Source organism: Choristoneura fumiferana, chromosome 6 (assembly GCF_025370935.1).
Source record: "Choristoneura fumiferana chromosome 6, NRCan_CFum_1, whole genome shotgun sequence".
NCBI classification, from domain to species: Eukaryota; Metazoa; Arthropoda; class Insecta; order Lepidoptera; family Tortricidae; genus Choristoneura; species Choristoneura fumiferana.
Genome location: NC_133477.1, coordinates 4,261,889 through 4,276,903, shown reverse-complemented (window position 1 = coordinate 4,276,903; position 15,015 = coordinate 4,261,889). Strand labels below are relative to the sequence as shown.

At 38.5% G+C, this 15,015-nt stretch overlaps 1 protein-coding gene across 1 annotated transcript; it reads left to right on the top strand.

The window, feature by feature from the left end:
- Window positions 1-4,446: 4,446 nt before the first annotated feature.
- On the top strand, window positions 4,447-15,009 carry LOC141428859 (uncharacterized). Its single transcript, XM_074088897.1, has 4 exons — window positions 4,447-5,289; window positions 5,620-6,222; window positions 9,653-9,884; window positions 10,843-15,009. Exons 2-4 carry the CDS (start codon window positions 5,641-5,643, stop codon window positions 11,076-11,078), a joined length of 1,050 nt encoding a protein of 349 aa, XP_073944998.1. The 5' UTR covers window positions 4,447-5,289; window positions 5,620-5,640; the 3' UTR covers window positions 11,079-15,009.
- The last annotated feature ends 6 nt before the right edge of the window (window positions 15,010-15,015 follow it).

The window sequence follows — 15,015 nt, the reverse complement described above, 5'->3', positions numbered from 1 at the left end:
GTCGAGTGGGATATCGGCTGGGTATCATTAGAGCTAGATATAGCTAATTTCGACTCCAAGAGTGATCTGATTCACTAAATCCAGCTCCGAAATCGGAGCCGACTCCGCTTACTGACTCCCGACTTTTATTGAATCCGGTGCTTTCGAGTGATCATTAATTTATCTGCAAATATGTAGACAAGAAAAGTGTACCCACACTGCTCATAAATTTATTAGACTTCACCCCTCTCGCCCTCTAGCCATAATGCCAATAAAAACAATTCAAATTTGCTACCCTAATTACACGCTAGAGACAGGTGACTCGAACATGTGTTCAAACACATTTACCCTCTCAACTAGGTACCGCTAGTCTATAATGGGTTTAGCAATGGTTTCCAAAGTTATTCGACACGCAATTTAAATGAAATACACAAATCGACCGCTTACTTTCTCAACCTCATACTCGTATAGATCTACCCTTGATTTCTATGAATCAAGTGCCGGAAGAATTAAAATCGGTTAGGGACATCTTGCGAACCGGGATAAAAAAAAGAAAAGAAACGTGAAAATCAGTCTGAAATTACAGAATATGTTGAAAAAGTATTTTTCCGAAATTATTTTCCGCTTGGCGACAGAGGAGAACGTACTTACTAAAGAGTAAATTCATCTATGTTTAATAGTCAATAATTAATATACCTATGTTGATTTTTACTAAAAAATGCCTTTTATTAAAACGTTTCCCGAGAAACTAAATCAATTAAAATTTTAATTTTATTTTTAAACGCCTCAAAGTCCCGGGACTTTGAGCGTAGGCTGTCGCGTATCCCGGGACTTTGAAAATATAAGCAATAGTCGTTTTTTTTTAAACGTTTTTCAATATAAAGATTCGTCAAGATTGTTTACCCTTTTTTTAATGCTAAAAAAAAACAAAGTATAGCCAGCTCTGCAGTGTGGAAGGCAAGGGGAAAATATACTATTTTCCCAAGAAAGTCGTCATGAAGGTTCACTACTGATCCTTACCTGACCGACCACGACCACTGTCAAAAGTGCAGCTACTTAGATGATTGTGTGTACCTACAGTGTACAGGATCAGTGCGAGTTTTTTATTCAGTAAAAGGAATGTCCGTCGTTATGAAGGATTTTTTTTTATGTGCAAGGACTTTTCCATAAAAAATGTGAACATGGACGCCCTACTACTTCACTTCCGTATTTGAAGTAGGGTGAGATTGAGTGAATTTATTTTAGTAATCAATTGCAATGATCGACTGATACGTCATTGGGCATGGTCATAGGTTTATGGTGGATTTAGTTTAGGTGGAGTAGATGGTCTGACTGAGACCACAGACTGAGACTGACTGTTTGAGAGTGGAGGCCCGTGGCGTCACGCGTGCTAATAAGTGTCACACGGAACTTTAACTCGCTATATTTTCATATTTTTTTGTTTAATCGACGAAAGAATATTTTCTGATAATCTATCGGATTAAGTAATAAGATTTTTTCAAGGATATTATTAGCCATTAGCATTTAGTACTAGACTTTGACTAAAATAATTGTTTGATTAAGTAATACCGCTGCTACAGTATAGAGTTTTATTACCACCTACTGTGCTCCTGTCCACCCCGCTAACCGTTATAGTCGCGACGTTCCCTCTCCCCTTGCGCGTCGGAGCGGAACCGTACCAGTCGTACGGGTCCCGAATAACCTCCCTTGTGTATAGGGAGGTATGCACCTGAATAATATATGCATGACTCCTTAAAAATATGATCGAGTATGGAATCCAACTATATCTATACCTACTTAGTACACATCGTCGACACAAAGCGAAAGCGCTTAACCCAACCCATCTCTCTCTAGGTATATTTTTTTCATTATTTGCATCGGATGGTCTGGGGTACGTAGTTCTAAAGTGAATATATTTTTTTGTACAGCGTTGAAAATGTATAAGTACATACATGTATTGTACCCTATTTTCATGGACTTCAATCTAGATCTTTGTTTTTTCTTGTCAGCCTTTTAAAGTGTCCCAATGTTAGGCAAAGGCCTTCTCTTTTTTCCCCCATTCGTCCCCACCGAGAGCAGCTCCTGCCACTCCATTTGATCGTCCAAGTCGTCCCGCCATCTACTCTTCGGTCTGCCTCTGTTTCGATGGCCATCTCACGGAATTCAGTGGGTAGTAATTTGGTCTGCAATTATTTTGATTTTTAACCCCCGAAGCAAAAAGAGGGGTGTTATAAGTTTGACCGCCATGCGTGTCTGTGCGACCGTAGCTCTGAAACGGGTGGACCGATTTGAATGCGTTTTTTTTATTTCAAAGCAGGTTTTCTAGCGATGGTTCTTAGACATGTTTCATCAAAATCGGGGTTTTCCAACTATTTGTTGGTCAGGTTCCAAATTAAATTAAGGGTGTAAGGTTCTTGCTCCGCTCACGTCTCCCCAATCATTCTGTATAGTCAGCAGCACAACAGATAAACAGATGCTGTGCTCTAAATGATCTACACACGTCTACTATACCAAGGTAAAGAGCGTGTGTAGATTTGTGCATTACAACCGTCCATGCTGTTCTGTTGTTGACGTGGCTGTTAATTCAAATCGTTTATTCTGTAAATAGGCCGCAATGGGCTCTTTCACACGTCATTTTTTAGGGTTCCGTAGTCAACTAGTTTTGAAATACCAGCGCTTTCTGAAAAACCATCATTGCCAAGGAGATTTTGCCGCAAGAAACTTGGCAGAGTCATTTTGAATAAGAATAAATATGAAATTAAGATACAGTATGAAATTAAAGAAAAAAATACAGGGATGTATGGGGTTAAGTAGGATAACTAACCTACTGTAGTACTTATAGGTAGAGTCATTCACGATGACGCGTGCCGCTTAACGGCGTTCTTATTACAACGTCATTAATGTCTAATTTTGTCAAAATCATGCCTCTTCGTGGATGGCACAGGTAGATAACTAAAATAAAAGCTTTATTCTTGTCTGTTTCATCCTGCCTACATTATTTGCACCAAATTTCAAGTCAATTCGATTAAAAGTCGAATTTCGACTTGGGTAGGTACTTGGGACTTGGGTGAAAATAATATATGTAAGCATCTACATTATAGGTAACTTCAGTAATACGAATTGTAAGGTAAATAAAAAAAAAAACGATATGTACCTACTTTAAGAAACCGCTTGTACCTACTAGCTACTTACTACCTACCTAAACTAAAATGCCTTGGGAGTAATAATTCCGCGCAAAAACTAAGTCTGAATAAAATTAAGAATTTAAGTCAACTCTAGACAATTTATTATATTCGACTTAGAAAGCATTTATCTCGAAATGGTTTTCGATTTATTATAAAAAATAGACAATCCGAATTTGTGGTGATTTCTAATTAAGATTAAGACGAGTCGTTAGCCTCATTTTCCACCAGTATGTGTACAAAGGGCAATGAACCCTTGAAGCCGAGACCTTGTTTAATTTGAGGTACCTACCCCGAGCTATTGTCCTGAGGTAGCCAAAGGATGGCGTTATGCGTTAAGACACCAGTTACTATTATTATAAATGCGACATTTTGTGAAGATAATTTTTTGTACGTGTGTATGTACGTACAGTCAGCATCAAAAGTAGCGGATCACTTTTTTACTCTGTCGCATTGACACATTGTCAATTTTTGTCCCTCTAAAACGGTTGGACAGATTTGGATGAGTTTTGGTATTAACTATGAGTCAAAACCATGAAAGTTTAAAACATCATAAAATCGCAGAATTTGCCAGGAAATAGCACGCGAAGAAGTGTCGCATTTTATCCCAATCTGCTGACTTGTATCGTCACACTAGCCGGCCACACCGAGGGCTGTCTGTTTGTTTCTTACCTCGTCACGTCTAAACCGCTAAACCGATTTAGATGAAATTTGGTATACTTACAGAAAGTTTGAGTCCCGGGGAACGACAGGATAGTTTTATGCCGGAAAATTGGATAGTTCCCGCGGGATAGCGATTAATGAATTAAACGCGGACGGAGTCGCGGGCTACAGATAGTAAGAAATAAAAAAAACTGAGTGCGTTAAAAAAACTAAATAGCAAAAACAAATCTAGTCTAAAACTCTATTAAGTAACTTAAAGTTCAACAGTCGGGTTTTTAAATTTTTCAGTTATAGGTAAGTTCAGTACCTAGTATGTAAGGCTTCATACTAATTTCATAGTAGTTATTCGTACCTACTGATCGATCAATACGTTTTATCTAAAGCTTAATGTTTTACAAACGAATCCCTGAATCGTAAAACGCTAAAAAACCTGCATTTTTTTGAAAAACCTATTCAACGGCACAATTCGCAATTGCGAAGTATTCGACATAATTCCAAAGTAGGTATTTAGGTAATAATAATAACCAGCGTATCTTATTAGCAAGAAAAAAAACTTTTTCTTTATGCAGCGATAACACTTATATAAATTGCTCGCAACATTAAAAGTTCGAGGAAGCTACCCGCAGTACGCAGCGTCTCGGCGATAAGACGATAACAGTGACAAACTGCAAACATGCGGGCGCACGGGCATAACCACCGACTTACAATAAATTAGATACAATACCCTACAAAACCTTAACGACTAGAATTGAAGTAAACGCCTGAAAGTACACGGAAACATCGCGCGTCAACGTCAGGCACTTGTCCCACCGCCGACGATGAGCGAGAAGAGAGTAGAGCGAGTAACTAGAAACGAGTGGGCGAGCAGCGAGAAGCGAGTGTAGTTTTGTCGCTCGGCTGTAAGCGAGTGTTCGCGTGCGCGGGCGATTACTCGCTCCACTCGACTCGCTCGTGCGGGGCGGCCGCTAAGCTGACATCGCTGAGCGAGTATCTATAGCTCAGCGAGTTTTATAGCTCTTGTCGCTGCGACAAAAGATGTAAGAGCGAGTTCTCACCGACAGTGTGAACAGCCAGCGATCAACTATTAATATATGTATCTCTTTTACTCACACAGGATCTTATATCTTTTGTTCGTTTCTTGAGCGAGAAAATAGTCGATAGCCAATCGCTTCCTCGCTGGCGGTGGGACAAGTGCCTCAAGTGTGTAACTTTCTGCGGACTCGTACAGAAAAGTGGTAAGACAACACGCGTTGTCATTCAACTAGCGAGGCTCTACCAAGTGTATAGAGCCACCCCTGTCCTCAAAGCGGAAAAATATCGATCGTACGAACACCTGTTCGAGGCACAATGGGGAGCGCGCACCTGCCCGCTACACAAGCCATCGCGCTGCCGGCTCGCGCGGTTCCCTGACCGCTGCGACGTCACGCCGGCCGTATCGATCGCACCACCATTGACCACCACCCAGGTAAGTCGCCATCAACTAGCACTTGCCAATTCCAAAAGTCGTATCCACTTCAAATTTCAAAAAAAGTCCGTTACGATTTTTTTTTACAATTCAATCGGTTTTATTCAATCATGCGAATATCTTTTGATACTTTAAGTAATGAGATCAGGCCAACACTTATTTTGAGCTGGAGCAAAGACTTACCTTGAAAAGTTGCTGTTGGTTTTCGAGTGGTTAATCCCTACTCCTTGACGCTCATGGATGAACAAGAACACAAACAAATTACTTATTAATGTGCAACACGCTGATTCATCGCCGCCGTCAATGACTCATCGGTTTTCTTTGTCGCAGCTCCAGTGATGTGAAGACGCCATGCATATAACATCGGGCCTGTCGCCAACGTCTGGCGAGATGCTGGACGCTTCTGTACTCCAACTGTACGGTGACGCAGGCGATCAAGGTTTCTTCGCAGTCGACCACACCGTCCCAGAATCCTCGCACACAGTCGAAATAGAATACGTCTACGAGCAACCAGAAAGTTACGTTCCTGAAGAACCGAAACCACCTGAGCCGAAGCGGAAACCTGAGAAGATAGTGGTGGAAGACGAACAAGAAACAGACTTGACTAATCTGACATGGCTGCAGAATATAACGAATATAATGGCGATCCCGCAGTTCCCGATTCCTCCGGTATCTCCTAATCCTCCAGCGAAGACGCAACCGCAGAACACGAGGCTGCAGAAGTTTAATCAAACCATAGCTAAGTGCCAGAAGGACTTTATGGAAAATAGAGAGGAGTACCAGTGCAGCAGTGAGAAGAAGCCTCCTTACTCGTATAGCACATTGATTTGTATGGCGATGAGGTATAACAACGACAAGATGACCCTTTCGGCGATTTACGCGTGGATTAAAGAGAATTTTAAGTATTATAGAAATGCGGATCCCACATGGCAGGTAAGTTGTGCTTTATTTACTCAATGTTGGAGATATGATCTTCTAAGCGCAATATTTGATACAAAACAAGGACGGGGAACTACCCAATCAAGTGTTAGGGACAATCCAATTCTGCAACACATTAGTGACTTGTCACTTATTCCATTTTAGCACTAGTTTTGCATTGAATAGATTAGAAATAAAGCCATTTTATTGGTGATATATATTTCGGGACTTAAATCTCGCCTACTACTGTTACTAATAGAGGTAACTCGTGACCACGGTTTCTGCAATGTGGTCGAAACGTCGAAGTAGTTTTAGCAATAAAGCCAATAAATAGTATATACTCGTGATTAAGTCTCGAAATGTACGAGTATCTATTACCCAGTTATGAGTGAGAATCGCGAAAGTATAAAACATTATAAAATAAAACCATCTTTGCTAATTCCGTAAATGATAAAAGTAACTCTGTCTGTTACCACTCAAGTGACTGATGAATTTTGGTAAGGAGATACCTTGTATAGACTCTAGAAAGGACATAGGTAGTTTTTATTTCGGAAAACTGTAGTTCCCGTGGGATAGCATAAATAAATTCTTCTCAGACGGAGTCGTGGGCAAAAACGCTAGTAAAAAATAAGTGAGTTCTATATACTTTATGCAATACCTACCCAATAACTATTTACTACTAATATTATATCGATCACAATATCTGCTTGCCCTAATGTAAGTGTGTAGGACACTTACTTATACATAAATGTATTATAGACCTTGACCCGCCAATCAGTGAGGTAGGAATAATATTCGCCACAGTGGTTAATAAGATTATTATTTTTTAAACACATTATGTAATATTCTACTCTGTCAGCCAAAATTGCTCTGTGATAAGGAGTGATCGACAAAACTAAATAGTGCAATAGAGGTTTGTACGTAATTATATATTCCAAAACATTATGTTCCTCAATGATACTAAAACTTCCATTTTGCCGTCAGCGAGAATTGAACCCGCGACAGAGTATAATACAACCTACGGAACCTACCCATAAGAAAATAGGGATCACGTGAGTTGCATTGGTGAAACGAAAATACTAATCCATACTTAATATTATAAATGCGAAAGTGTGTTTGTGTGTTTGTCCGTCTTTCACGCCGTAACGGAGCGACGGATCGACGTGATTTCTGGCATAGAGATAGTTTATGGGCCCGAGCGAGAGTGACATAGGCTATTTTTTATCCCGGAAAAATGCACAGTTCCCTAGGAAACAGCGCGCGATAACCCACGCGGGCGGAGCCGCGGGCAAAAGCTAGTATTTAAATATAACTCTCTTAACATTCCTAGCTTATGTTTTAATGTTTATTTGGGTACAAACGGTACAATATGGCTGATTACAAATGAAAACTTAGCTAATACACCAACCAGTAAAGTTACCACAGGTTAATAAGTATTACATATTACTAACCTTAGGAATAAAGTAAAGTAATAATTTAAAAATGTGACATTACTTTAAAAGACTATGGATACTTATTATAAATTGGTTTTATTAAATTAATACAGCTGAACACAATACAAATACTTTTCGCTCTATTAAATGTATTCAGATAAAAGCGGTAACATATTTTTGATTTCATTTTACCGATGAAATGAAACTCAAGTGCCAACTATTTTGCTAATGGACTACTCATGCTAAATAGAATCACAATATCTTATGAATTTCCATGTTTCGCTAGGGTAACGGGGGGCTACTACGAAATTGGAAAATCGAAGTACGTAACGTACCGTCCCTCTCACTCTCGTTTTAAATAATATAAAGTGTCAGCGGGACGGTAAGATACGAAGTTCCAACTTTGCTCTTCGTAGTTTAGGGCCAGGGTTTTAATTAGCAGTTGATAGTAGGTACGCTTGGCGCGTAGCGGAGATCCGTTTGTACGTATTTGTAGCCGTGGCAGCTTAGTGGTTTGTTCTGGGTTCGACTCTAAGTTCTTTGAAATTTGTGTGCAAAATTACATTTTAAATTTACCATGAGCTGTGCGGTAAAGGAAAACTACATGAGGAAACCTGCACCACCTGTCAGCGGGACGGCAAGATTTGAATTTTGAATTTTGCACTTCGTTAGGGCCTGATTGTTTCAAACGGGTCCCGCCACGGTTATCCAGCTGCTATCAGTTCGGGAGCCCCATATTTAATAAACGGCAAATCGGAAGATAAGATAAGGCCTAATTGGTAATATGCAGAAAATGGATTTATTTTGTGGAGTGGTTGGTTGGGGTGATAGCGTTATTGCGGCGCCATTTGTTAGGAAATTTAGTATCGAATAGATTAATCTAATTGTATGTTTTATATCGTCCCCTTACAACCAGAATCGCTTATCTGCATGAAATGTAGTTTCGAGAAAAACGCATTTAAAGGTTTGCATGCTCTAAAAACCTATAAAAGCTAGTTATACTAAAAACATCTCTGTGTTTCTATTTATAATTTCGCTTAATAGGATAGGGCTATGTTATTTACTCTATACTCACGCCGAGTAGGTTAAAATAGGGCTTTTCTTCAAAAGGTACTGCAGATATATATTATATAAACGTTTTGCTGTATAAATAATTTTGATATTGCGAATAATATTTAAGTAGTTTGTAATTGACTTTTTAGAATTAGGTACATAGTTTAGAATTCAGAGTTGAACAGAACTTGAACTGGATATAATTTTCATAAAATACGTGTCTAATATTTCTAACCGCCCTAGGCTGCCCCCCCCCCTCCCCCGCGACAGTAATTCCTCACTGATCTGATGACCTCTCTTTTTCTCACTCAATTTAAATTTCAACTTCGCGCTAGTCGCCCCCTTGGTCCTTACGCCCTAGGCCTTATTAGCCTGTGGGTAAATCAGGCCCCGTTTTTAATAAACTAACTGACGCACTAATTAATTTTTTTATTGAATACTAACTAGCCTATTTGGTTTTATTTTGTATAAAGCCACTAGCTAGTTTTTTTTACTTAAAAACTGGTTAGCGTTTGACCTCTAGTCCATCTAACCATTAGACTAATGATAAGTGCAGATGAGGCCTAAGATCTAGCTCATTAGTTCATCATCATCATCAGCCGGAAGACGTCCACTGCTAAACAAAGGCCTCCCACTTAGAACGCCACAATGGACGACAACTCGTCACTTGCATTTATTCAAAGTCAAAGTCAAAATATCTTTATTCAATTTAGGCTATAACAAGCACTTGTGAATGACAAAAAAAATCTACCACCGGTTCGGAAAAAACCTCTATTTATATTCGCTAATGCATTCACTAGTTCAGTAACAAATAGCCTATTCACTTTGGCCTTAAATAGTCCCAAATTGTATCTGGAAAAACAGACTACAGAATCGAATTCCATTTCTTAATAGTAATTTCTACGCATATTTAGATCCACTATGTCATATTAACAATCTGGCCTTATTATCATTTTCAGAATTCAATAAGGCACAACTTGTCTCTAAACAAAGTATTCGTTAAAGTCGCCCGATCGAAGCAAGAGCCCGGGAAAGGTGGCTTTTGGAAACTAGACCTGGCACACCTGAAAGGGACGCAGCGTATTTCCAACAGGCCTCACAAGAAAAAGAAAGGAGATAACAAACCTCAGGAGAAAATGTCTGAAGAACGAATTGCGGTCGCTAATATTTTGGAGCCTTCAGTTGTTGAACGTAAGGCCATGCTACATTATTTTGAACCACCAACGCAAAAACAGGGGTTTATAAGTTATAAGCCTATATCTGTCTGTCTGTGGCATTGCAGCTGTAAAATGGATGAACCGATTTCGATGCGGTTTTTTTAACTTTTCTAAGTTAGTAAGGTTATTTAAATAAGTGCTCCAAAATCTGGACTCAAAGGAGACATTTTTTATTTAATTCGCGATTTGAGTTACTTAGGTACTTAGTGGTACGAATGTCGAATGCATGCTGTATGAACAATACAATGCAATAAAAAGCGGCCCGGCACGATCAGTCAAGGAATTTCAGGGGGCTACTACGAAATTCGAAGTTAGTATGGTACCGTCCTTCTCACTCTCGTATTAAATACTTAATAAAAACGTCAGCAGCGGGACGGCAAAATACGAACTTCGATTATCGACTTTCGTAGTACCCTTATGCTGATTCCTTCTCAGCACTTATTTATTTTGTATATTTTCAATCGATAAATTCACTTAGAAACCTCATTGCTTGCGACGTAGTGTTATTTTTACTTACTTCAGAAGTTAGTACTTCATCAAAAATGTGTCATAAACATAATAAACAGAAATGAACTGGTCTTAAACGTAGATTAAATAACGTCCACTAAAGTATTTTCAATTTTCCTAAAAAGCCTCAAAGCGACGTAACGTATCGTACGTGCTAACGGGCATCGAAGTACCTACTGCTAATAAAAATATAAAATCACTCGGAAGGAATTAAAAGTAGCTCATTATTGTCCAATAACAAATGGAAAAGTTAGGTACCTCTGTTGCGTAGGTAGCTTTTCAAGTTTGGTTTTAATAATCGGTTAAAACTTATATAATAAGTAAACCGCTGTAAGTACGACCTGCAGTACAACCTTACTGTGCTGTGCTGTGGTTCTACTTGGTTACGCATTGGGCCGGTTTTTTAAACGTGCATTTAATTCCAGCGATAGCGACTGAAATGGGCCACACGGTGAGCTTGCACCTACCGGAGTTCAACCTTCAACCACTTCCAGACATACAGTTGGACGCACATGTAGGAGCCAACGTGATAGTGGAACCTGTGGTTCCTCCCCCGCTGATCCCTGAAGACGACCTGAGTTCCCTGCTGCTGAACCCTACAGATTGGGACGATCTGCAATTGGACATGCTAGACAATTATCTCGACTCGTGTTTCAAGTAAGCGTCTTGACTTAGCTACGAAGCAATAAGTCCTAAAGCCGGATTTTATGAATAAGCCTTATAGATTGGATATAATTTTAATGGGGTGGAAACCAAGCCAGTGGGCTACCTGATGGTAAGTGAGCACCACCACCCATGGACACCCACAATACAGAATTTCAGATGTATTGCCAGCCTGGAGGGCTAAAATATAATACTTAGGCATTTTCGTGGCGGTAATTTAACCGGATGTTTAATACTCCACGATGGGATACAGCAGCGCAAGTACTTGGTTTAATGACAGTAATTCTTATAACGCCAAAATCAAAGTTTGTTTCAATCAAGCGTGCTTTCAGTCCAACTTACAGAAACAAATGGCAAATCAGGTCAGGACAGAATGCTTTGGAAACTTCGTCATAAAAACATATGAAAACGTCGGAAAAATTAGTTAATAAAAGTGATAAATAGATATGACGGTTTGGAATTCAATCTGGCTTTAGTGACGTTTAAATTGTAATATTTAGTCAACGTGTTTGTATTATTGTAGTCAAGTTTCCTTGAGATTTGATGTTTGTGCCTTTGACAAGATTACTGTATGAGTGTTAATTGTATTAACATTGCGGCTTAATTATTTAGTTATAATATGTGTCTAGAATTGACATCGATGGCGAAGTAGGTTTTGGACTTCTAGTCAAACAAAGTATTATCTTTGGCCTTAATAAATAGGCCTTATTTTATATTGTTAATATTAATGTTTGTTAATGTTAAAAGTTTGTTTACGCTTGTATAAATGCAATAAAAGCACAAATTTAGTAAGTATAGTAAAGTTTTAGGTGTAGGTAGATGTAGGTATCTAAGATTGATAAGCTCAAAAAGGTGAATATAATGCCGTCCGAATGTTTTAATATAGTTGGGTCAGGTAAGGAAAAATTGCCGAATCGATGTTGTGATGCGAAATTCGATATTATTCCTAAATTAGTTTTTTAGTGGCAGAATCTTCTCTACACGTGGATTTCAGGGGGTCTACTACGCAAATTCGAAAATCGAAGTTCGTATCGTACCGTCCCTACCACTCTCGTGTTTAATAATAATAATAAGCGTCAGCGGGACGGAAAGATACGAAGTTCAAATTTTGCACTGCGTAGTACGTATAGGGCCACGACATTAATACCTACTTGCTCATTACATATTAGATATCGAGCTTATAACTAAATAGAGTGATAATATTGGTTGTCCAATGTCGGGGCTCAACGGTGTTTTGTTACGGTATTAGGACAGTTTAATCGTTTATGCGATAGTTTTTTCCTTCGACGACTATTTGCAGCTCACATAATTATGATAGAACTTCACATCCAGGTTAGTTCGTTTTATCACTAATAAATAGCCACATGCTAAATGCCTTTGTGTTTTGGATGGTTTGGATGTCACCGTATTTCTAGTCATTGGTTTTTGCTTTTAATTCCGACACTTGACTTGCGCGAAAGTAATTTCGGATTTGTAGGTAGGTACCACAAAACCTCGGGTTTAAGCAGCTATAAAGTAGTGATGCAACGATTAGGTACGTATACCTACGAATATTAGTATTCGCCGAATATCAATTCATTAACGAATACTGGTAAAAGTGCGCAAAAACCGTTTCGAGGTCCAGCACAATGAATTTTGATTTACGTACGGCCTATGCTCGTTACAAAGTGATTTATTATTTAGTTATTTTAACACGTTTTATCTTATAATATAAAAATGAATCCCTATTTCCCTTGGTCACGGAAACTTGCGCGAACGGCTGGACCGATTTCGCTAATTCTTTTTTTGTTGTGTTTGCTATTGTCAGGCAGGAGAAGGTTCTTAGTCAGGATTTCGAAAATTAAAAAAAAAACCGGGGCGAAGCCGCGTGCACCAGCTAGTGTACAATAAAAAGCTAGGGTTGCCATAAGTCAGGATTTGTCCTGACATGTCCTGACATGACCCTTTGTCAGAATTGCGGCCGGATTGGGCAAGTGTCAGTCAGGCTTTAGGCTGGCTTAGGAATGAACTTATTAAAAAATAAGTATCACATATATATATTTATAAATATATGTTTTCATGATACATTTATTACAAACTTTACACAGCTTTAATAGATGGAATGTTAAATTTCAGTAGTAAGTAATCAGCAAAACCCCTAATATTTATTTTAAAACAATTTAAAATTAAATTTAAGCTATGCCAAATCTGTTACAAAAAACCGGCCAAGAGCGTGTCGGACACGCCCAAAATAGGGTTCCGTAGCCATTACGAAAAAAATAAGTAATATTTTTCCAAGGATATCGTTTTTTATACGGAATCTTCCAAGTTTAGGTATATTTTATACCTTAGGCTGCTATTTACTCTTAAACTACTAATAATTCTCAAGCAAACTTAGCCGTTATAGTTTTCCTTGAAAGTTTGATATAAGTAAAGTCAAAATATCTTTATTCAATTTAGGCTATAATAAGCACTTATGGAGGTCAAAAAAATCTACCACCGGTTCGGAAAAACCTCTGTTGAGAAGAATCCGGCAAGAAACTCAACGAGGAATATTTTTAACAGATTTACAATATTATTAAATGATATGTATACATCACAAGTATTTAACACAACTTTATTTTTAACACAGTAGGTTCGCTATTTGAAGGGATCGCTAATGCGGATCGGAATTATTTCCAAATATCTCTGTCCATGATATAATCATTAACTTTATAATACGCCTTAGCACGCCTTAGATATTAACGTCTTCTTGACAATAGATCTGAATTTTGTATCCGTTTCATTTATAATATTTTTTGGAATTTTATTATAAAAACGTATGCAATTTCCCAGAAACGACTTTTTGGTTTTAGCCAGTCTGTAAGATGGAACTTTAAGCTTCCATGTGTTTCTAGTACTTAGCCTTTGGCTTATGGAAAATCACATATGTTCTTCCTTACATACATGATTATTTCAAAAACATAAAGCGACGGCAGGGTTAGGATACCTGTTTCCTTAAAAAAAGATCTTAAAGATTCACGCGTCTTCAAATTATAAATTGCTCTAATTGCTCTCTTTTGTAAGATAAACATATACTTACTACCATCCAGAATTTTTTCAAAATTTTCCACCCTCCGGTTTAGATTTTAAGGGGGGCGGGCGCTCGATTTTCATGAAAATTTGCACTTTAAAGTTGAATATTTCGCAAACAAATCACTGAATCGAAAACAATTTTTTTTAGAATTTTTTATTGTACCATTTTGTCGGCATAGTTTACATATATATCCGTGCAAAATTACAGCTTTCTAGCATTGATAGTCCCTGAGCGAAACCGCGGACGGACAGACAGACAGATAGACATGGCGAAACTATAAGGGTTTCGTTTTTGCCATTTTGGCTCCGGAACCCTAAAAAACCTTACAATAACCGTAATAGTCCTGTCATTAGGGTTCCGGAGCCAAAATGGCAAAAACGGAACCCAGTTTCGCCATGTCTGTGCGTCCGTAATCCGTATGTGTAAACTATGCCGACAACATGGTACAATCATCATCATCCCAGCCTATATACGTCCCACTGCTGGGCACAGGCCTCCTCTCAGAACAAGAGGGCTTGGGCCATAGTTCCCACGCGGGAATTTTTTTTTAGGTTCCCTCTTATAGACGTAAAGTGGGGGAGATTTTTTGTTTCTCATCCAACCTATAGTGTGGGGTATCGTTGGATAGGTCTTTGAAACCATAAGGGGTTTGCTAAGACGATTTTTCGTTTCAGTGATTTGTTTGCGAAATAGTGCAAATTTTCATTAAAATCGAGCGCCCCCCCCCTCCCTTTCCTCTTAAATCTAAACCGGTGGGTGGAAAAATTTGAAAAAATTCAAGATGGTAGTAAGTATTTATAAATATCAAACTTACAAGGAAAACTATAACGGCTAAGTTTGCTTGAGAATTATTAGTAGTTTAAGAGTAAATAGCAGCCTA